Consider the following 21,024-nt stretch of genomic DNA (forward strand, 5'->3'; position numbering starts at 1 on the left):
AATATATATAAATATATATATCCTTGGGAATATTTGATGTTTATCAATCAAATTCCCGAGATCGAATCGAAGTAAGAAAGTAAGAAAATTATTTATTTCCAAATTTCTAGAAACGGTAATACAAATCAGTGGTCGCCTTGAGTTTATCGAATTCGAATTAAGCGAATTAATCGATTTAATAATCGTTTCTTCTCTCATCCCTAATTTCAACCGCGTGCGAATTTCAATACGTTTCGAAACGACCGCATTTTGGTCAAAAAAACAGAGGGTATGCAGCGCCAGAAACCCAAGGGACCCGGCAAACCGGGTCCGCGTTTCAAGCCGGGTTCCGGCACGTTCAAAGGAGCTGCTGGTGGGCGGAAAAGCGGCGACAACAGCCAAAAGCGTCCGCGCCAGGAGATCAACAAGTCGCGACTGGCCGCCACCGAAGCGGAGATCCAAGAACTCAAGACCAAATACGCAGAGATCGATGCTACTGCCATTAAGAAGTTCGCCCAGTTTCCGCTGTCCAAGAAGACCCAAAAGGCACTGGCGGAGTCCAAGTTCGTTCATCCCACGCAGGTGCAACGGGACAGCATTGGACCCGCACTGCAGGGCAAAGATGTGCTGGGCGCGGCCATCACAGGCAGTGGCAAGACACTGGCCTTTCTCATACCCGTAAGTTGGTCCTCGTCCCTTCGAAAGAAATTGCCGGCTGCAAGTTATACAATGGTTCATTTATTGCAGGTTCTGGAGCATCTGTTCATGAACAAATGGTCGCGCACCGATGGCGTTGGCGCAATCATCATCTCGCCCACCCGCGAGCTGGCCTACCAGATCTTCGAGACCCTAAAGAAGGTTGGCAAGCACCACGACTTCTCCGCCGGCCTCATCATCGGAGGCAAGAACCTGAAGTTCGAGCGGACTCGCATGGACCAGTGCAACATACTGATCTGCACACCCGGCAGGCTGCTGCAGCACATGGACGAGAATCCTCTCTTCAATACAAGCACCATGGAGATGTTGGTCCTGGATGAAGCCGATCGTTGTTTGGATATGGGTTTCCAGAAGACTCTAAATTCAATCATAGAAAATTTCCCACCTGCGCGTCAAACGCTGCTATTCTCGGCCACGCAAACGAATACGGTGCAGGATTTGGCGAGGCTTAATCTAAAGGATCCGGTCTACGTAGGCTACGGAGGAGCGACGCCAGGCGAAGAGCCCAATGCCAGCACGAAGAAGGCTCCGAACACAGCTGTGTTGGCAGTTCCCGAGCTTTTGCAGCAGAGCTATGTGGTGTTGAACCTGGAAGACAAGATCACCATGCTGTGGTCGTTCATCAAGAACCATTTGAAGCAGAAGATCATTGTGTTCGTGTCCAGTTGCAAGCAGGCCAAGTACCTGTACGAGATATTTTGTAAACTGCGGCCGGGTAGCCCGCTGCTGGCTCTCTATGGAACCCTCCATCAGGATCGTCGTATTGCCATCTACGAGGATTTCCTTCGCAAGAGCCACGTCGTCATGTTCTCCACTGATGTGGCATCACGTGGTCTGGACTTTCCTGCCGTCAATTGGGTGGTGCAGTTGGACTGCCCGGAGGATGTTTCACAGTACATTCATCGAGCTGGACGATCTGCGCGGAACAAGACACGCGGCGAGTGTCTGTTGGTTTTGACACCCAGCGAGGAGGAGTACATGATTAGTGCGCTTAAGGAACAGTTGAATATCGACATTCGTTGTGTGCAAATCGATCCCAAGAAGCTCTTCTCGCCGCGCGTCAAGATCGAGGCCTTTCTGGCCCAATTTCCCGAGCTGAGGGCAACCGCCCAGCGTGCCTTCCTCTCCTACATAAAATCCGTGTTCCTGATGCGCAACAAGCGCTTGTTTAATGTATTCAGCCTGGATCTAGATGCATTTGCCCAGTCGCTCGGCTTGGCGGTTACGCCGCGTGTTCCATTCCTCGAAAAATTCCTGTGGCGCCAGAAGCAGCTACAGCAGCAGAAGGAACAGGGTGATAACGCAACATCGATCAATCCATTGCTCAGCAAGCTGACCAAGCAGCAGAGCTTTGGCGGCGGTGACGAGGATGAAGAGAACAGTGATGACGATGACTTTATCAAGGTGAAACGTAAGGATCACGATGTGGAAGGAGAGCCAGTGAAACTGGACGAAGAGGAGGGCACCGAGAATGACGCAGAGGTCCCACTTGTAGTGCCCAAGCGAGAGAAGTTGGTAACCAAGGCCTCGCTGGCCAAGAAGGCGCTGAAGAAGAACCTGCAGGTCAACTCCAAGCTGAAGTTTGATGACGAGGGCGAAACTATGGCAGATGATCGCAGCCAAATGAAGGCCTTGAGTGCCAGGCAAAGAACAGTGAACCAGGACGACGACGATGGAGGCATTAATCTAGTGCTGTCCAAGGCGCTGCTCACCGAGGAGGATCAATATGACAAGCAGCGGTTCCGGGAACTGGTCAAGAAGCGGCACAAACTGCAGCGCGAGAAGCTGCGCAAAAAGACGGAGGAGGCCAAGGGCAGCGACGAGGAAGAGGAGCAACAGAACGATGACAATGCCGACGATGCTGGCAGTGAGAGTGACCATTCAGTGGACCTCTCCTGGCTGCCGGATCCCGACAAGGTCTACAAAAATAAGCCTAACGGATCGGATCGAAATGAATCCAAATCAGAGTCCAGCGATGATGCATCCGATGACGGGGAGGCTGACGACAGCGACGACGACGACATCCTCGACGATGAACCCGCCTACAAAAAGTCCAAGCTGACGAACAAGATGACTCTAATGGACACGGAAGCCATAGCAGCCAGTCTTTTGGGTAGCTAAGTGGGGGAATAAATTAATGCCAACTACTTTGTAAGAATAACCATGTAGTTTAATAGAAGTTTGTTTTTATGGATACTTCAATTACCGATGCTTGTTTCATGGGGCTCAATTATAAAGAAGTTAGAAGATTAACCCTTTGCTATTCCGTGGGTCAGCTAAAAAGATACATTTGCATCTATGAGGATGTTCTGAAATGCTTTTTTTTTGTCTTTTACCCCCAGTAAAAAGTCGCTTTTCAAATGCTTCACAAATATTTGGAAAATGCCCACAAATTTATTACTTTTGTTTCGTTTGATTTGATTTCATTATGTTTTCCCTCGTCTTTCGGTTGTGACAGCTCCACACCGCTACCAGCCCATCGGATGGAGCCCAGAAGCGGTGGTCACCCATCTGACTTGGCGTATCCGGCATACAGAATCCGCAGCTTGGATGTGAGTGTTGGAGTTCGGACGGGGGTTGCGGTATGGGGGATTCGCTGTATTCTGCGCGGGAAGGGTTTGGTTTTTGTGGGGAAGGGGGGAGTCTCCTTTTCAGTTTGAAAAGTGGGCGTGGCTGCGTGGCATGGGCGTGGCATAAAATTTGCTTTTAAAAATATCATTACACATCACGTCAATTACAATTTTTTTGTTCGATTTGTTTTTTCTTTTTTTTTTTTGCTTTGTTTCGTTTTGTTTAGACATATTTGCTTGTTTTTTTTTTTCAATGTTTTATGTTTTTGTTTCAGTTTAGCGTATATATGTACGTGTACAAATAATGCAATAGACACACATCTATACAAATTATACTATATAATGGTTAAGTTTTTCTGTTCTTTTCTTTTTCTCTCGTTATTTGTTGTAAATTTCATTTGGAGTGCTTTTTTCTTCTGTTTTCATTTTGTTTTGTTTGGCAACAGATCTCGCGTTATTTTCTTGCTTTGAGTTTGAGGTCCGTTTCAGACACAAGATACACAATTATATATGTAATTAGGTTTCGGTTTGTATATAAAAAATTAATGCTCAATTACAAGGAATAACACTTAGGCGTATGTTGTCTACAATTGTTTACGATTTGCATTTGCATTTTGCATTTTTTAGTCGTTCCTTCTGCCTGTGGAAATTGCGTTTGTGGAAAATCTGCTGCTCGCTGGTTTTAGTTAAAATATATATGCGTACTTGGTTAGAAATTGTATAATTTGTTGTTGTTTTTCACTAATTCACACACACACACAGAGAATTTGGTTTTGGTTTTTTGAGAGACAGATAGAGAGTATTACATTAAGGATTATATGCCTGGCTAATGCAAATATCAATTAGACAATCATCGGAGATTCGAGTGTGGGGGAAAGTTGAGTTTTATTTCACTTCGCTCGCTTCAATCGTTTTGTATTTGTATATATTGGTTTTTTGTTTTTAGCTTTTATTATTAACTTTATTTGTAGTTTTTGTTGGAGATTTCTTTTGCGGTAGTAATTATCATTTCTTGCTTATATGGTAGCTATATAATTATATAGTGTATATCTAGTTGGATGACAAACATACATATACAGACAGACACACACACTGAGATGCACATTTAGTTTAGCTCGAAAATTAGATTTTGCTCTGTTGTTCTTATTGGTTGTTTTCTTCGCATTTGCATTTGCATTTTGTTTATAGTGTATTCCTTACTTCGTTTCGCTCATCCTTTCTCTCCCCCTCCCCCTGCTCCTCCGGCTCCACCTCTCCTACTTTCTCCTATACTAGACACACAGACATTTAGTGGTATTTAAATATATATATATCATATATCTAGCATTATCGCTATTGTGTTTACATATGTGAAAATTTGTTGGCTGATCGCGCATTATTTTAAACACACAATTACAATTACATTTATAACATACACAGATACACAGTAAATTTTATTTAACCATCTTCCTGCAGACATCCTACTAGATATCTCACCATGCTTTCACATATATATCGCTTGGTTTTCTCTCCCTCCTTCTCTTATTTTTTTTTTTTGTTTTGTTTTGTTTTAGTTTTTAGTCATGTTCTTGTTCTTGCTGTTGTGCGTTGTCGTTGGCGCCCCCGCCCCGCCCCTCGAGATGGGTGGAGCGTTTGTGGGTGGCGGTTGGCAGGGGAGGAGGACGAGGAGACTGGCGTCGGCCGAGGGGCGGGGAGTGGGGGGCGGCGAGGGGAGGTCTCACTCAATGGATTCAACGACAAGGGGAACGCAACACCACACAGAGAAAATACTTGACGCGTTTACATATATCACGGAAACACAACAAAGCCATCGATACAAAATATATATTGTATATATAAAAAATAAATATACCCTACTTAGCCAAGTTCTGTTGTCTCGCTCGCACGCTCGCACACACAATCAGGAATCACGAAACACACACACTGCACACAATAGACCCAAGTATATTATATACTATTATAAATATGTATATGCCTGGCTGCTGATCCTCATTTGAATGAATCGATCGATCGATGGGCTGCCTCCTGCTAACGCCTCCTGCCTCCTCCAGCTTCCTCCTGCTATCTTCTCTTTATGGCTATTACTAATATGCTCCTTAGTTCACCCAAAAAACACAAAGCACACATGGCACACATGGCACTGGCACATGGCCCACATTCATACACAAACGCACATTGAATCTAACTATCTCGTTTTGGCTTCGCGTCCGGCGGTCAAGTAGAAGTCCAAGTGTGCCATGGCCTGGCGGGGATCTAGGCCTAGACCATGACAAAAGCATCCTTGCCGCAGAACAGATACGGGAACTGGTCAATCATTGTCTGGACAATGTCCTCCAGATACGGACGCAGCTGCTCGAAGTGGCCCATGTCGGTGAAATCGATGGGTATGAGTGTGGGCCACCAGCAAATGGCCAAGTTCTTGCTGTCCATGCTATTCAGCTTCGAGTTGTCCGATACGCTGTGTGGAGCAAACACAAAAGTAAGTATCAACGAATCACAGACAGTGGATTCCCCAAACGTCCCCCCTTCAACTTACTGCACAAAGTGCTGGAATATGTATTTGAGTATGGCAAAGTTGATGGGCGGCAGCTTCTGGAGCAGCGATTTTAAAGCTATTAAGCGGCAACTCCGGTCCGTTTTGACCTCCACATTTAGCTTGGAATTGCCGACGCCTCGGGAACCTTCACGGAAAATGGAGTTAGAGCCGTTCGAAGTGAGTGCAATATGGTTGCTACATACCGGCAATCTCCTCCAGCTCCTTGATGATGTCCTTGCTGAACAGCGGAGGCAGGCGCTTGGAGAAGAAGTCCTTCAGTGCCGTGGCCACGGCATTGACGGGAATGTCGAGCGCATCAATCTCAGTATTGGTATCTGCATTTGAAAACATCATCAATTTGTTGTGCCTGTAAGGCCTGATGTCCGTAGGACACACTTACCCTCTTCGAAGCGTTGGAACAGCATGTCGACATGCGCCCTACTTCCGGGCACCCTATAAATGCCCTCGGAGTCCAGGCCCTCCTTCTCGATGAACTCGACGCACTTGTTGAGGAAGATGGGGATCTCGCCCTGTTCGGAGGTAATCATCAGCTTGCCAAATTGCGCTTCCGCGGATTCAACCAGACCCTTGGCATTCTGCTTTAGTTTGCGCTTGAGCTTCTTCTCTTGCTCCTTCTCCTTCTCCTGGAGCTTGCGCTGCCTGGCCGTTTCCTCCTTGATGCGCCGCTTCTCCAGCTTCTCAAAGTCCTTCAAGCATTTCGCCTGGTTCATGTTGTACTCGGGCAGATTCTCTGCACCGAAGATGCCGGCACCCGCCAGCTCTGGCACCATGGAATACTGCAGACAGAGAAGGATAACAATTGTCAGTTCAAGTTGAACAATAGAAGATATTATGTCAAGGACGGACACTTACCTCTGGCGACTTGTCACTCTTCATGAACTCGGGAACGCAAGGCTCTGGTTTCTCTGCGAAAATTCAAAGAATATACAATACATTAGATATTTTGTGTTTGTATTTGGTTAAGAAATGAATCAAATTTAATTGTAAACGATGCAGCATTCCCCACTTGCAGCCACTGCACCGTTTACCTTCAAAGACTTTCTAGATACAGACAGTTTGCCAGCTTCCGGTGAAGAAATACATACAAATAAACAGAAAACACATATCACGACACATACTTTTCTCACCTGGACCGCTGCCGCCAACGGCCATGCGCTGGTAGTGCAGCGGAATCTCCGGCGGACTCACATACGAGCCGAACGGAGGAACACGCGGTGTCTGCACCGGAATGGCCACCTTCTTCTTCTTCTGCTTCTTGGCGGGCACCGGCTTCTTGCTGGCCTTATAGTAGGCATTCTGCTGGCGCACCCGTCGCTCCGTGGAACTGGCACAGCTGTCCGATTCGGTGCAGTCTGCGGATGACATGGAAGATTGGTGTGAGAAGAACGTTCCACTTGGTTCGGAGATGATTGCGTTGGCGCACGAGAGGAGCGAGGGACACAGGACAATGCTTTGTTCGAGAATCAATGGTGCAATCTCCAAAAGGAACTTGATCATAACATTTCAAATCTAAGTTGTGATACAGCTTTGATATAAATAATATCAATAAATAATAACAAATGCGTTCTTTTCGATAAAGATATGAAAAAAACGTTTCGAGGGTTAATGAAATTCAAAAATATATATAATTTCGATCTGTTAGCATCAAGTTCGTGGAGTCATCAACTTGTCGGTGTGCGGGGCGAGGATTTGGGTGAGTTAGTGGGCGAAGAGCAGATAGTTAGTACTAGCGAAACGATGATGGAGCTGCAACGGATTTTCCCCGGCATCAATACCTTCATTTTCGTAGATCTGCTCGTACTCGGCGAGCTCTTCGGAATCCTCATCCTCGCCATCCAACTGGGCATGATCGTAGCGCTTGCCGTCCTTGTCGCTCGGCTCCAAAAACGAATCTCCCATGCAGCCACTGCCGGAGCCCAGACCCAGGCCCAGTCCAGTGCTGCCCGATCCCGAGCCAGAACCCGAGCCCGAACCGGAGCCGGTGAAATTCATCTTGGCCACCGCATCGCTTACCAGCTGGAAGTTCTTCATGTTCAGCTTGCCCGGCTGCTGCGTGGGCAGGGTGAAGGTGGAGGAGCTCATGGCCGGGCAATTGCGACTGGGCGCCTCGCCAACTTTGAGCGTTTGACTGGGTCCCTTCGGGCGGATTTTGTTCAGATTGGAGTCAATGTGACGGCGACCGGTGGTGTAGGCATGTGTGGATCCGCTGAAGTTGTTCCAAATCAAGTTCTTGTTCATGTTGCGCCGCCCATCGCTCTTGTCTTCCAGCCACTCTAAATTATCCACGCGAGTTAAGTTGGGCGAGAGAAGCAGAGATTCACAATTAGCCCAATCGAAGGAGATTCTCCTCGTGGAAACTTCTCTAACTATAAATTCATCGATCTGGGGCACAATTTTAACTTGATATAAAACGAATAATTTAATATGTGAGCTGTTATCAAAATTACATAAAAATATACGCATATGCGTATTAGTAACAGAAAAACTCGAGAATTGAAATACTTTTTGAATTGATTTGAACAATTAAAATATTATTCATTTTATATTCAAGAAGTTGTGCAGCATTTAACGAATATGTGCAGGAAATGCAAAAAGTTGCAGGGGCAGGCAGCTAAATAAACTCGGGGGATTCGTGCCGGGGATTGGATTTGGTTTGATTGGATATATTCAGGCAGTGCTTCGGTTGCAAGTTTGAACACAACAGAAAAAAAAAACGACTTAATCTAGTGTCTAGAACGTAAGTGAATCGTGAGATTAACCTGCATCATGGGTGGCCAGTGAATCCTTGGACCCGCTGACATCCGCTGCTTGTCGGGAAATGAGAAAAACGAGAGCAAACACACCGGATTCATCAGATTTGAAATGGATTCAAGTTCCGACGAGTGATTTCACAAAAAATGAAGAGGAACAGATTGAGCAAAGCAAAAGGAGAACGTGGGGAACAGCAAACGAACGAAAGAACATCTGTACAATCGATTCCCATCGACATGGGGATTTGGATTTGCTTTTTAGCCGGGGTCGTGGGTCGGGAACCATGGCAACATGGCTACATGGTGGACATGGGCACACGGAATATATACATAAACAGCGTTACTGGCAGACAGTACGGGCTCTGAACGGAACTGAAGAGCTTACGAAAACCAAGGAGTTAACATAGCAAAAGAACATTCGGAAAAAAACCGGGAGGAGCGGGTAGAAACATTCAGGTGGTGGAGCGAATGAAAGTTGATTCGATTGATTAAGATCGCCTGGATAGATCTGGTGAGTTATCCTTGCAGAGGATGCACAGAAAAGCATACTGTCAAAATCTAGATCTTTCTCAACTTGACCTACAATACCATAATATACGTTGGGCGATTTCTACATTATTTTAATCTACATAACAAAGTCCAAGGAGAATTTATATATATATACACTTTCTCGTTAATATGCATATGCAACTTTATCACAATTCTGCAATATACCATTCGCCAAATTGCTAACATTGTATATTACAAACTATTTACAGAGCTTTAAAAACAATCCATCATAGTTCGAGTCTATTCGCTTCCTAATTTTTACAATTCAAACGAAATATTTACAAAACAATTCAAAAAATTAGGATATACTTCTCTGTAAGGATGTCACCTCACCAGCTTTACCCGAAAATGAAGAATCAAAGGGAAGAAAGAGTGGTTTAGGAGAGGATTGACGGGTTGGTTGGTGAAGATTCGTTGGTGTTTTTCGAGTGATCACAACAAAGAAACCAAAAAAATAATTCAAAACTCTAGGGGATGATAACGAGATAGAGGGAGACAGATAGAGATAGAGATAAGAGATATAAACGAGAATATAGGAGAAATATATTCAAATAGTTAGATTACATGTTATTTCTTCCAAACTTGATTCTGAAGCCGAAACGAATTGACTCTTATATGTGCATGTAATGAGCTGATGATCTGGAGGGGCTGGCTCTGGAGGAGTTGTTGGAGGAGGGAATATCTGGAATCCTTATATATTTTCGTTTTGTTTTTTGTTTTTTTTTTCGATTGAGTATTTTGTTTGTTTGAGAGCAAATAATTTGATTTGCAATAGGCAAAACGACAACAACAAATACACACACAGAGATAAATCGATAAAAAATGGTTAAGGTTAATCGTTAATTAATAATAATCATTATATATATGATATAGATAGATATGGCGCATATAAGTATATGGTATGGCAGGGAAATGACATGATCTCATATCCACGAGTTGGCAATGAATCGGATGGATGAATAAATGAATGAATGAATGAATGGTTCGGATGATGGAATGGATGAATATTCATACGTGGATAATTATATCGTATATGGGTATGTATAATATATATATATATAGTTCATTGGCTATGGACCACGAATTCTGAATGAGTTTGGTTTATTTTTGTTATTGGGTTTGGTTTAGCTTTAGGCGGGGTCTTTTGGCTTGGTCGTGTGGGATCAGTGGCCAGCATGGAACTTACTTTGATGCAGGTGCTTCGGCTTTTCGTTGTCATCGTAGATTTCATCTAATGATATATCTCTTTCTTCTGCAAATCGAATGATGAGCGGTTAGGAGGGCTGTCGGCAACATTGGCTCGATGAACTGACTCACCATTTAATGAGTTGAGAGATCGGGTAGGAGCCATTTCGTAATTCTCACTGCCGGATCCGTCGGTTCCCAGCGTATTGGACAGCATGTAGCTCTCGTGGCGCGGCGGCGGGCGTGGCATCTGGTTAACCGAGTTCTCCAGCGTGCCCTCGCCCGAATCCAAAGTAATTGACTCCTCCACATGCAGGTTCTCCACTTCGTACTTGTTGTCCCAGGCTGTCTTCAGGAATGGATTATAGAACGCAACTGTAAAACGAGCCACAATGTTAGATTCAAAGCCTCTAATTCGGTCCATAGCTCACTTACACTTGACATATTGATCCGCCGAGAAGGTCATGAAGCTGCCCTTGAAGCGATCGGCCACCGCATTGCCCTCGGTTATCAGAAACTGGCAAATATCGCTATTGAAGAACGCATTAACGCCCCCGCTCTCGGTCACCGCGATAATCTGTAATGGAATGTTAGCATTCTGGGCTGCCAGGATGCTAAACACGAAGAACAAAAATAAAAACAATTCTCTAATGCTTGAAAATGCCTTAGATCGTAATAGATAAGTTAACTCACCTTAGATTTGCCAACGAAGATCGACGCTTGGCCGAGTAAAAGTAAATATAGCCATGGATTAGTTCATCGCGGTACTGGCTAGTTCCATGATATGAGGAAAGGATAAACTCGACCCGTCGCTTGGCATCGCCAATAAAGACGTCGACAATGATGGAGTGCTCGTTGGCCTTGACCAGCGTCGATTCCTCCACCAGCGGCTGGACAATGTTCTCGATGTCATACTGATCGCCACAAAAGATGCAGCACAGGATGCGCAGATCGGTGTGATTGGAGGGATACGGCTCGTAGCTCTTCATCTCAGTCAGCTTCAGCGACAGGATGACAATGTTAAGTATGTCATAGACGTACTTCTGATGATTTTGCGTATGATCGATGAAGTCGCAGTGCAGCATCTCCGACAGGCGCATGCCCTCGTTGCGCAAGTATTCCACCTCGTTCTCCTTGAGATCCTGTGGCTGGTACACCAGCACGATCGGCAGATTCTCGAACTTGTCCTCCAGCTCCAGATTGCAGAGCAACGTGCGCTCCAAGTTGTCCTTGAGCGTCTCAAAAGATTGCTGATTGGAGTACACGCAAATTAGACCTGCAAAGTATCGAAATTTCTTAGTTACAGTACATGGAACGTTTAAAACATTTCTTTGTGTTATAGGGCAAGTATGACAATCTTTTTCCGTTAAACAAAAACAATCATCAGTAAGCAATTAGTAATACAAAATCTAAAGGCTGTGAGTAAGCAACATGATATCATATGCCAGCAATAGAAATTCGTTAGTCCGTTAATTAGCTAACTACTATATCTTGGAAACATATTGAGCCGCAGGGCAATTAAGTGCAATTACTTGAGTGAGCTTTACTTATTAAAAGGTGCCAGCCCCTATTTGCGATTCTATGAAGCCCCAAACCTACCACTCGAGTAGACATCTATGGCCTTGAAGGCCTCCATGTCGCCGTTGGCGATTCGGTAATTGAGATAATACGTCTGGTTCTCGTAGATGTACTCGCCCTTGCTACCGGTACAAATGCGGATGTCGTTGAGCAAATCGCTGGCCAGGTGCTCGGAGCCCACGATCAGCAGATTGAGCGTGCGGTCACTGCCGCTGACGGAACTCTTCCAGCCACCGCCGCTGGGCGTCTTGTGGTTGCTGGCCGACTTGTCGGACAACACCTCCTCAATCAGGCTATCCACACAGTTGTAGAAGAAGGGACAGTGATCGCGGATGGGGCAGTGGATGAAGCGCAGGTGCTGGACAAGCATCAACCGCCGCTCCTGGTCCAAGCGATCGAGCATCTTGTAGCGTGAATCCTCCTGTATGACATCAGTTATCTGGCGCACATCTTCCTGAGTGATGTTGTCAACGTTCTTGAACTGTAGAAAATATTGAGCGTGTTCCAGCAGGAGCTCCACAAAATTCTGTTTGCTCTTCTCGATGATGTCGTCCTGGTGGATGTCGTATATCTGCTGGCAGTCGTGCTCCGAAAGCGCCTCAAAGCATTCGCGTCCCATGAAGAGGACTCGCACCTCGGACAGCTGCTTGCCGGGCGTTACAAAGCCCGACTCCTCAAGTAGCATTTTGAATTGCTGCTTCCATCTAAGGGTGGTAATAGAATGGTATAGAAAGGTTTTATATATAACTGACAACTCAATGAATCAATACAGTAATTGTAAAATGCCTACATTTGTTGCCATAATGGAATTACACGTTTGGTCTGAACTCACCCAATTTTTTTCTTGTCCTGCTGCACCGAGTTCAAGTAGTTACGGAAGACAGTCTCTGCCTCGGAAGTCTCTAGCACATCAAAGGGAATGCGGGCCTCATCCTCCGCTTCGTCCATGTCCACCAGCTCCGTCCACGAGGTCTGCGGGCACTCGAAGAAGTACTGCTCGAACTCGATGTGATTCTGCAGATAGTTCCTGGCGCACTCCCAAGCATCGTCATCGCTGATATTCAAAGCACCGATGTCCGGCAGCAGGTACTCCAGCGCCAGGGCAAACTTATCCAAGTACTGATGCAGTTTTTTGTTCAGATGATCGTCGCGCAGCTTCTTCATGTGCCGCCGGAATAGCTTTTGTCCGGCCTCATGACCGAATATGTTGAGGAACTCGTTCCACTCGCGATACTGTGACAGCATCTTGGAGCCCTGCGACCACAGGACGTGATAGTCGGTGATCTGGTTGCGTATTAGTCGCGTTACCGCCTCGGACCGTGTGTCGAGCAGTTCTTTGCGTGACTTGGCCGACTCCTGGTAGGAGATGATCTTGACCCGGTTCTTAACCTTGTCGATCATCTGGGCGAGCAGGAGGAATGCCAAATCGATGTTGATGCTCTCGTGGGCCGACGTCTCGATTAGCTGCACGGTGCTCTTGTAGTCCTTTCGCTGGCTAATCTTCTCCGCCTCACGAACATACAACTCATAGGCGTCGTCGTTCTTTGTGGTCACCAGCACCAGGGGCTTCTTGTTCTTTAGTATGGTTGCGATGACATTCTGCACGAACTCCACCTGCTTCTCCACACTGCGATTGGGCACTGGACTCACGTCGAACACGACGACAAAGCCATCGATACTGAGCCGGCCATCGGGCATGACCTTCTGTTCGTACTCCTTCTCGATGCCCAACTGATTCTTGCATATGTACATTAGCTTCTCCGCGGAGAAGACCTTGGTGGCCGTGCACCGCTTTGAGTATGGATCCATCTTTCCCACCTTAAAGGCTTGGAACGTGGAGTCGTCCATGAACTCCGTCTGCTCGATGATATTAAACTGGTACTCGACGCCCTCATCCGTCGTCTTGCGCACATCGCCCCAATAAAGGAAGTGGTCGTTGTTCACGATCCGGCCACTAAAGTCGCTTTGGCTAAGCACTGATATGTGATCGATGAAGTAGTCGTCGGCCATCGGGCGCATGAATCTGTTGCACAGGCATGACTTGCCCACTCCCACCTGGCCACGGTCCTTTTCGGTCCCGGATAGTCCAATGACCGAGATGTTAAACTGACGCATCTTGACGTTCCTGCAAGGATTCAACAGTCGAAGGAGAGAATTAGATACTGGCTTATAGACTCGCAGATAAATGCTAAAAGTACATCCAAATGTTATGGTATAGGTAATTCCGGATTTGGAATTTTGCAGGTGTTTTTGTTCAAAGGTACGATTGTGCCTTATCATATCGATAAGGTGTTATCTACTGGCGCTTTTCCTCACATGCCTATCAACATGACACAATGTTGTAACATTGTATCTATCGCAAATTGATTCATTCAATCAGGTGTAAAGGTAATATTTGAAGATATCACATAAGGCATAACCTGTTAACGTTGTATGGAAAGGGTAATATAAATGCTATTTTTTTCAGGATTTCACATAAAAGATATATTCCTTTTTATATGGATATACGAAAGAAAAAAAGCGTAGGATAGACCTTGGCTCGGCTCACTATATTCAAATGTGTTTACGTGAAAACGTCAGCTTATGGATATCTTTGGATATTCAGGGATAACCTCTCAATTTCTCCGGACACACACGGAAAGGAAAACCGTCGATTTCTGGTCACTTTTTCACGGCAAATGGCTGGCTTGCGATGCCAGACTATTATCCAAGATAACCTTCGAGTTGAAGAATCGTCCCGTGTCCCCCGCGCCGTCTGCTCCAATTGGCCGCAGGACCTTCACATTTTCGCACACTTTTCGCCAGTCTAGGACTTTGTCATGGGTTCCTTTTGACTACAACTACGCAGTTACGGATACATCCACGGATTGGGGGTCCAAAAACACGAGAGAGCAAGAGCGAGAGATTGGCTGCTGCGATGTGACAAAAAAAAAAAAAAAGAAACGGAGAAGAAAAACGCGGAAGCGATTTTCTTATGCCGGCGCTGCCCGAAAATTCATTCCATGTGATTTTTGGCCAGCGAATATCCGCGAAACGCGATTTCACAACAAACGCACAGGGCTGTGTTTTACCTGCTTTCTTTTGGGTTCCTAGTTTGATATTTGTATTTATTTATATGGCTAGTTTTTATACAACATTTTCGGCATGTAGGGAAAGTCAGTCTGCAACAAATCCTTTTTCCGTCCTGACTGCGGCGGTTGTTCTGTCGCAGCGCTTCTTTTGGTGCTGCAAACGACACGGCGCAACTCTCTAAAGAGAGGGAATCAGAGTCAGAGTGAGCGAGCTCGAGCGACTGAGAGTGGAAAGCGGAGAGAGCGCGTGGGTGGATTCGGATGTGAATGTGTTTGTTGTTGCTGTTGCTAGTGCACTCCAATTTGTTGCTGTTATCCTCGAGTGGGAGTGCAACAATGTGGGTGTGTGTGTTTGTGCGTTTCAATGAGAGTGGAAATAATAAATTCCCCACTGGCCTTTAATTGAGTTTTTCCGGCGTACAAACACCGCAAGCACACACACACACACATGCTGGGCAAGTGCAGCGCAGAAGCGAAATTGGATCTGCAACAGATTTCCTGTACATTCTCCGCGCTGCACAACAAAACTAACAACAACAACAGCCACAGCAAAAAAAGAAGCGGAGAGCAACGATCCAGTGATAACAACAATGACAAAGGCAAAAAGAAAGGAGGAAGGAGAGGAGAAGAAAGACAAACACAAACGGGCGGGGCGGGAGCGGCAAAGCGCAAAGACGAGACAAAACACCATACAATTTTTGGAAACGAATTTTCAGATTTGTTGCAGAAAAGAAAAACACTGTTGCCGCATCCGCCTAGCCATCCCGCTCTGGCACACACACTCCCAGCAGCGGGGCATCTCGCTCTCTCTGCGTGCTCGCTGGCTGCGTGTGTGTGCGTGGGTTCTGTGTGTGTGAACAATTACCTGCAGCTGCGCACAAAGAATTCAAGTTTAATCCGCCTCGGCGACACTTTTTCTTGAAGCCCGTGCTTCTTGGCTTTTCCAGCCAGTCACTTGACTAAATACTAAGCAATTGTATTTCTTGTATTTGCTTTAATAATTATTTTCCCACCACGAAACTCTCACTCACTCACATACACGCACACAGCAGCCGCACACACTCAAGACAAGGAAGAGAGGGAGAGGGCGAGCGAGAGGAGAGAGGAGCAGCGCGTACACAACGTATACAAAGGACAATTACGAATCAGCATCGTAAACGCACACTGGAAAAGCAGGTCAGATACGTCCTGACTCGATTCAGGAATCAAAACACAAAACTCAATGCCGAATGCCAGTCGATTCGCATATTACGCACGCACGAACGCTACTCACAATTATTGTAATTCACATCCGAGCTTTAATTTAACAACAACAAAAACTAGAGCTGGAAGTAATGTCGATGCTTGTTAGTTTTTATCGATAACCCGATACGCGTATGGGTGGCATGGCCGGGCACGATAAAAATATTTGGTAGGCGTACTCGCTAACAAAAGTAGGTTATCGATAAAAGTAGATTCCGATAACATCTGCGTTTTTATATTTTAGGCGCCAAATTTAAACTTAATTAAGGTGTTTTATTGAAATAGTTTTTGCAATAATTATTTATTCTAGTCAATGTTGTTATAAATTTTACAAGCACTATTATAATCAGCCGGAAGGCGGAGTGAGGAAGGGTTGCTTACGACTACGAAGAACAAGGCGGAATCGAGTCCAACTAATACAGGTCCGATTTTTGCATGACCGCCGTGACCAGTGCCTTAAACGCGTCCTCGATCATGATGATGTGGAGCTGGGCATCCCGATACGAACAGAGCTTATCGGTCTCGGTGAGTGGCATTTCCATTGTGGTCATGCCCAGCGATGACTGCGAATGCAGAATGCGCCCGGTGGTCATCAGGATGTTGACGCAGTCGTCGGCCAGAATGGGAAACGTTTCCACGAACCGAACCATCGCTGGAATCACATTGCGCAGGAATCTACACTTGGACGATGCGGTCAGCATGGACAACGTCGTTTGGATTACATTCAGGCAGAATTTCGAGATGCCCAGACTCTTGGGTATCGAATAGTTGAGCACCAGATGGGAGGTCAGATCGATGGTGAAGATCTGTTTTTCCATTTCGGTGACATTGAGGAATTCGTGAACGAAATCAATGCATATGTGCATCGATGGCACACTGGCCACCATCATGGGAATAACCGACTTTGGATACGTTTGGAAGTGTACTAGTTTCGCCAGCGAAGGCTCCGAGATGAATGCCTGATGCACATAGGTGCCAATGATGCCTTGTATCTCACGCAGCTCCAGATGCGACACCCGATCCGTTGCCTTGCTGGCTATGTAGTCCAGCACCTCCAGCAATATGTGTACGGCGGCGCTCTCCTGCGAGGCAATCAGCGTGGTCCTTAGATCCTCCCAAATCCCATCTGTCTGCATCATTCCGTTCTTGTCCACCACCTGCTTCTGCTGCATCTGCATGTGCACGTTGAGATAGGTCTTCGAGGCGGCCAGGCTGCCCTTCAGGATGCGCAGCAGGATCATCAGCAGATAGGGCGAACAGAATACAAAGCGTGGACAACTGTTGGTCAAAAGGAATGCGGAAGAATTTTAGGAAACAACACACACGGAAATCACGAGGCAACCCACCTTAGCACCTCCATGGGCTCCAGAAGACTCTCGTTGGCAAAGGTACGTCGGTCCTTCGTATCCGAGCCGTTGGTAATCGCTCGCAGCGACATGATCCACAGGGTGGTGGGCAGCACGGCATTCAGACGCAACCAAATATCGTTGTACAGATCCTTGACGTATCGTGGCACCGACTTGGCAAACACCATCGGCAGATGCTGCACCAGCTGTTGTCCGTACTGCGCCTGCGTTTCTGGGGGCATCTGGAGTAGCTGCTTAAACACGCGGATGGCCAGATGCGGTTTCGTTTGGATGGCGGCCAGTGCACGATCCAGTTGCTCCGGCTTGAGCTCATGCTTGCTTACCACCATCGTGGAATTGCCCTGGGCCAGATTGTGCTCCTCCAGCCAGTCATCAACCATGCTGAGATGCGGATAGTTGGAGATAATCAAACGCAGCAGCGGATGGAAGAGCGAGAGATAGTCGTTGTGGTAGCTGTGCGCCTTCTGGAGCAAATACTTCAGTGGCAGTCCGCCCAGGAAGTTGTTGGAGTACTCCTTTTGCTTGCGGCCACCCAAAGCGCTGAGGTTCATTAGCCGCGTATCCTCGTACAACATGAGGTAGTAGATCATCAGCAGCTGGGCGGTTAGTGGACACGTCACCTCAATCTGGTTGAGCTCCTGACTCTCCGCCATCGGTGGCAGCTCCTCGGCGAAGAATGTGAGCTTGGATGTGCGGAAAACGTGCAAGATTTCGGCCTCAGTGAAGGGCCGGTGCATGTGATCAATATTCACCTTCCCGGTGGGATTGGGTATTATCAGCGTGTTGACAAAGACCTCCACCAGGGCAGGCATCACAGGATGCACTGGCCTCACCGAGCTGCATATTTGCTTGAAGATCCACGACTTAATAGGCACTTTGTGCTTGAGGAATGTCCTCGATTTCAGCAGTTGCTGGATGCAGTGCACCGGCAGGTAGCACAGTATGGTGCCATTTAAATTCGGAGTGACGGGTACGCGAACCGCATGCAGCGCCACCACCTGCTCCGTGAACAGGTCCTGCGTAAAGAGCTGCTTGATTCTGTTTGTACTGTTCGGTCGGATGGGTATCTTCATGGACAGCGTGGAGCAGACCATCTCGCTGATGGCCGAGATCTGATTGCTGTGGAAGTGAATGGCCAACAGCAGGAGCATCTCACCCAGCGAGGTGCTAGTACCGGGGCGCTTGCAGAAGAAGGCATCCTCTCGTATGAGCCACTGCAGCCACTCCACAGCCTTGTTCTCCAGTGGAATAGTGGACACCAGCGAGGGACAGGCGATGAGCATGCACAGCGCCAGTGTTACGAATCTCACGCCCGAGGGCGTCGCCTGCGGACAACTCGTGACCAGCTGCGACAGAGCATTGATCTCGTCGTCGTTGAACTTCAGGCCACCGATGCCGCGCAGGGCACAATACAGACGCAGCAGCACCGCGCCCTGCAGATTGAAGTCGCGCAGCTCCGCCGCGTTGGTCGTCGTTTGAATTACCTTCTGCAGCAGCTCCACGCGCACCAGATTCAGTGCGTCCCCCTTCCGCTTCTGACTGGAGCGTATGTAAGCGGCGAACCAGGAGCGCAGATTCTGGTCATTGCCCAGCAGCAGGCCCGTGAGGAAGGCGATCTGTGGGGAGTGGTCCAGTTTGCATTGTTATCTCATTATTCGTAAACATTTTCATAAGTCCAAATAAGAAATCAATCGCGCTAGCGAATTAGAGGGAGATAGCTAAGCGGCAATTTCCCCCTTTTGCTTTACTCATATTTAAACTAATAAGCAGAACTACAAATGAATGGTTCTGCAAATAATAAAGATCAATCAACAAGATATGATCAAAAAACATTTCTTATGTTAAACATTTAAATGAAATGCTAAGAATTTCCTAACGATTATTGGTGTTGTGGTAAATCTGCACCTTACTGGTCAATATTACCCTACTCACCAGGTCCTCGGGATGCTTGAGCGTAAGCTTGAGCATAAACGACGGCACCTTCAGCATATCCACGCACATGGACCTGTTGGCCAGCGCCTGGGACGGATTCATCTCGCTGAGCCCCATGAGCAGCATCAACCTGTGCTTGCCATCGCTGCCATCCTCGTCGCAGTTGGCGATCACATGGGACACAACGTCGCGATAGCAATCCGGAAAGTTGGCCACCAGTGCGCAGATGATGCGATGCCCGTTGGGCACATGGACAAGGGCGTCCGTTAGCTCCAGTATATTCAGCAGGGAGGGCAGCTCAGCGAGAGCAATGCACAGAATGTCAACCACCTCCTCCAGATAGATGCCATCGTCCAGCATCTCCGAGTGGGCGGCCGGTTTCTGCTCGGAGACCTGCTGCTGCAGATTGAAGATCTCGGAGAGCACCACGCGCACCTTGCGCGCCACATCCGCCCGCTCGAAGCCCAGGGCTATGCCCGACTGGAGACCGTACTCGTGTTGCTGTCCCTCGAAGAAGGCCGACTTCTGGCGGGCCTGCAGCTCCTTCTTTAGCTCGTTCTCCAGCTCATGGTAGTTTACTTGCAGGTAGGAGACGATGCTGTTCACCACCTCGATGCCGATGAGCACGGCCAGGATCTCTTTGCGCGACTCCATCGACGATTCGGTGTTGTCCAGTGGCGACAGCAGGCTCATCCGCACCAGAGAGGGCAGGACGGGCCGAATCTCCGCCTCCGGATAGCTGGCCAGCAGGGTGATGTCCAGATTCTGCATGGCGCAGAAAACGCGCGGCGACACATCGTACATCTTCACCGGCATTTTGTCCTCGTCGTCGTTGTCGTTGTGTTCCAACTTGTTGCACCCGGCAATGCTCGTGTGCTCGGTTGTCCCGCTCTATTGGCCTGGCCGGCGGGGTGTCCGTGCTGGAGATGCCGGCGCTGGTTTGCTTTAATCTCGGCGATCGGTAGTTCGGGCAAGGAATGCCGGAGAATCCGAGAATCCACTGCGATCCGCATCCAAAAATCAACACACGTCAGTGTGGCCAGTTGCAAAAGCTGCAAAAATACCAGCAATCACCACATTTGGCTTATTATAAAAATACTATATTGATCTCATCATTAAGGTTAAGGAGATGCGCAGCTAAAGCAAATTATTAATAACTATTCCAAGAGGCTAACAACAATTTGCTTCGTTTGGTAAAATCTTAACTATTATCATTAGCAATATGGCCTATTTTCTCCCTGAAAACAAACATATTCAAAAAAACTAACATATAAATTCGTTATGTTTGTATATAAACATTGTGTAACGAAACTCTTAGGAAAATAAGTACATTTTGGTTTTGATAGTGATCAATATGTAATTAATATTATTTAAATAGCATTTGTTTATTTAATATTATGTTATTAAAATATGAAGGAATAGAGTAAGTTAAACAAAATATATAAATCTTGAGTTCCACCGTTTTGGCTACTTTATAGCCAGATCATGTGCCACGGTCACACTGCACAGTAGGCGTTTTTTAGCGCC

The 21,024-nt window shown here is 46.9% G+C and overlaps 3 protein-coding genes across 10 annotated transcripts; 1 reads left to right on the plus strand and 2 right to left on the minus strand.

The window, feature by feature from the left end:
• The first annotated feature begins 205 nt into the window (after window positions 1-205).
• Window positions 206-3,093, plus strand: LOC6618101 (probable ATP-dependent RNA helicase DDX10). Its single transcript, XM_002042363.2, has 2 exons — window positions 206-657; window positions 727-3,093. The coding sequence occupies exons 1-2, from the start codon at window positions 271-273 to the stop codon at window positions 2,815-2,817; spliced, it is 2,478 nt and encodes an 825-aa protein (XP_002042399.1). The 5' UTR covers window positions 206-270; the 3' UTR covers window positions 2,818-3,093.
• A 2,337-nt stretch (window positions 3,094-5,430) lies between these two features.
• Window positions 5,431-16,317, minus strand: LOC6618102 (rho GTPase-activating protein 190). 8 transcript variants are annotated; one of them, XM_032726253.1, is made up of 16 exons: window positions 16,230-16,317; window positions 12,718-14,010; window positions 11,907-12,589; window positions 11,001-11,583; window positions 10,743-10,921; window positions 10,440-10,682; window positions 10,309-10,374; window positions 9,687-9,812; window positions 8,583-8,627; window positions 7,599-8,096; window positions 6,951-7,175; window positions 6,676-6,728; window positions 6,203-6,599; window positions 6,006-6,137; window positions 5,803-5,947; window positions 5,431-5,724 (listed from the first exon to the last, which is right to left on the minus strand). In XM_032726253.1, the coding sequence occupies exons 2-16, from the start codon at window positions 13,998-14,000 to the stop codon at window positions 5,526-5,528; spliced, it is 4,857 nt and encodes a 1,618-aa protein (XP_032582144.1). In that variant the 5' UTR covers window positions 14,001-14,010; window positions 16,230-16,317; the 3' UTR covers window positions 5,431-5,525. The 8 variants fall into 8 exon arrangements, with proteins under 8 accessions (XP_032582144.1, XP_032582141.1, XP_032582142.1 ...); XM_032726250.1 differs by having other exon boundaries at window positions 6,942-7,175; XM_032726251.1 differs by lacking the exon at window positions 16,230-16,317 and adding an exon at window positions 15,822-16,105 and having other exon boundaries at window positions 6,942-7,175.
• Window positions 16,318-16,477: 160 nt separating this feature from the next.
• LOC6618103 (integrator complex subunit 2) lies at window positions 16,478-20,536 on the minus strand. Its single transcript, XM_002042365.2, has 3 exons — window positions 19,498-20,536; window positions 17,545-19,181; window positions 16,478-17,476 (listed from the first exon to the last, which is right to left on the minus strand). The coding sequence occupies exons 1-3, from the start codon at window positions 20,311-20,313 to the stop codon at window positions 16,612-16,614; spliced, it is 3,318 nt and encodes a 1,105-aa protein (XP_002042401.1). The 5' UTR covers window positions 20,314-20,536; the 3' UTR covers window positions 16,478-16,611.
• Window positions 20,537-21,024: the final 488 nt, after the last annotated feature.

The sequence above is a fragment of the Drosophila sechellia genome, chromosome X (assembly GCF_004382195.2).
Source record: "Drosophila sechellia strain sech25 chromosome X, ASM438219v1, whole genome shotgun sequence".
NCBI lineage: Eukaryota > Metazoa > Arthropoda > Insecta > Diptera > Drosophilidae > Drosophila > Drosophila sechellia.

What these genes read in the sequence shown, in the direction of transcription:
- LOC6618101 (XM_002042363.2), top strand. Translation starts at nt 271, where the DNA reads ATGCAGCGCCAGAAACCCAAGGGACCCGGCAAACCGGGTCCGCGTTTC. An exon ending in CACTGGCCTTTCTCATACCC is followed by an intron (nt 658 to 726) that starts GTAAGTTGGTCC and finishes CATTTATTGCAG; the next exon opens with GTTCTGGAGCATCTGTTCAT.
- LOC6618103 (XM_002042365.2), bottom strand. Translation starts at nt 20,313, where the DNA reads ATGCCGGTGAAGATGTACGATGTGTCGCCGCGCGTTTTCTGCGCCATG. An exon ending in TCAAGCATCCCGAGGACCTG is followed by an intron (nt 19,182 to 19,497) that starts GTGAGTAGGGTA and finishes CACTCCCCACAG; the next exon opens with ATCGCCTTCCTCACGGGCCT. An exon ending in GAGCCCATGGAGGTGCTAAG is followed by an intron (nt 17,477 to 17,544) that starts GTGGGTTGCCTC and finishes TTTGACCAACAG; the next exon opens with TTGTCCACGCTTTGTATTCT.
- LOC6618102 (XM_032726250.1), bottom strand. Translation starts at nt 14,000, where the DNA reads ATGCGTCAGTTTAACATCTCGGTCATTGGACTATCCGGGACCGAAAAG. An exon ending in CAGGACAAGAAAAAAATTGG is followed by an intron (nt 12,590 to 12,717) that starts GTGAGTTCAGAC and finishes TACCACCCTTAG; the next exon opens with ATGGAAGCAGCAATTCAAAA. An exon ending in GCAGATCTACGAAAATGAAG is followed by an intron (nt 7,176 to 7,598) that starts GTATTGATGCCG and finishes TGTCATCCGCAG; the next exon opens with ACTGCACCGAATCGGACAGC.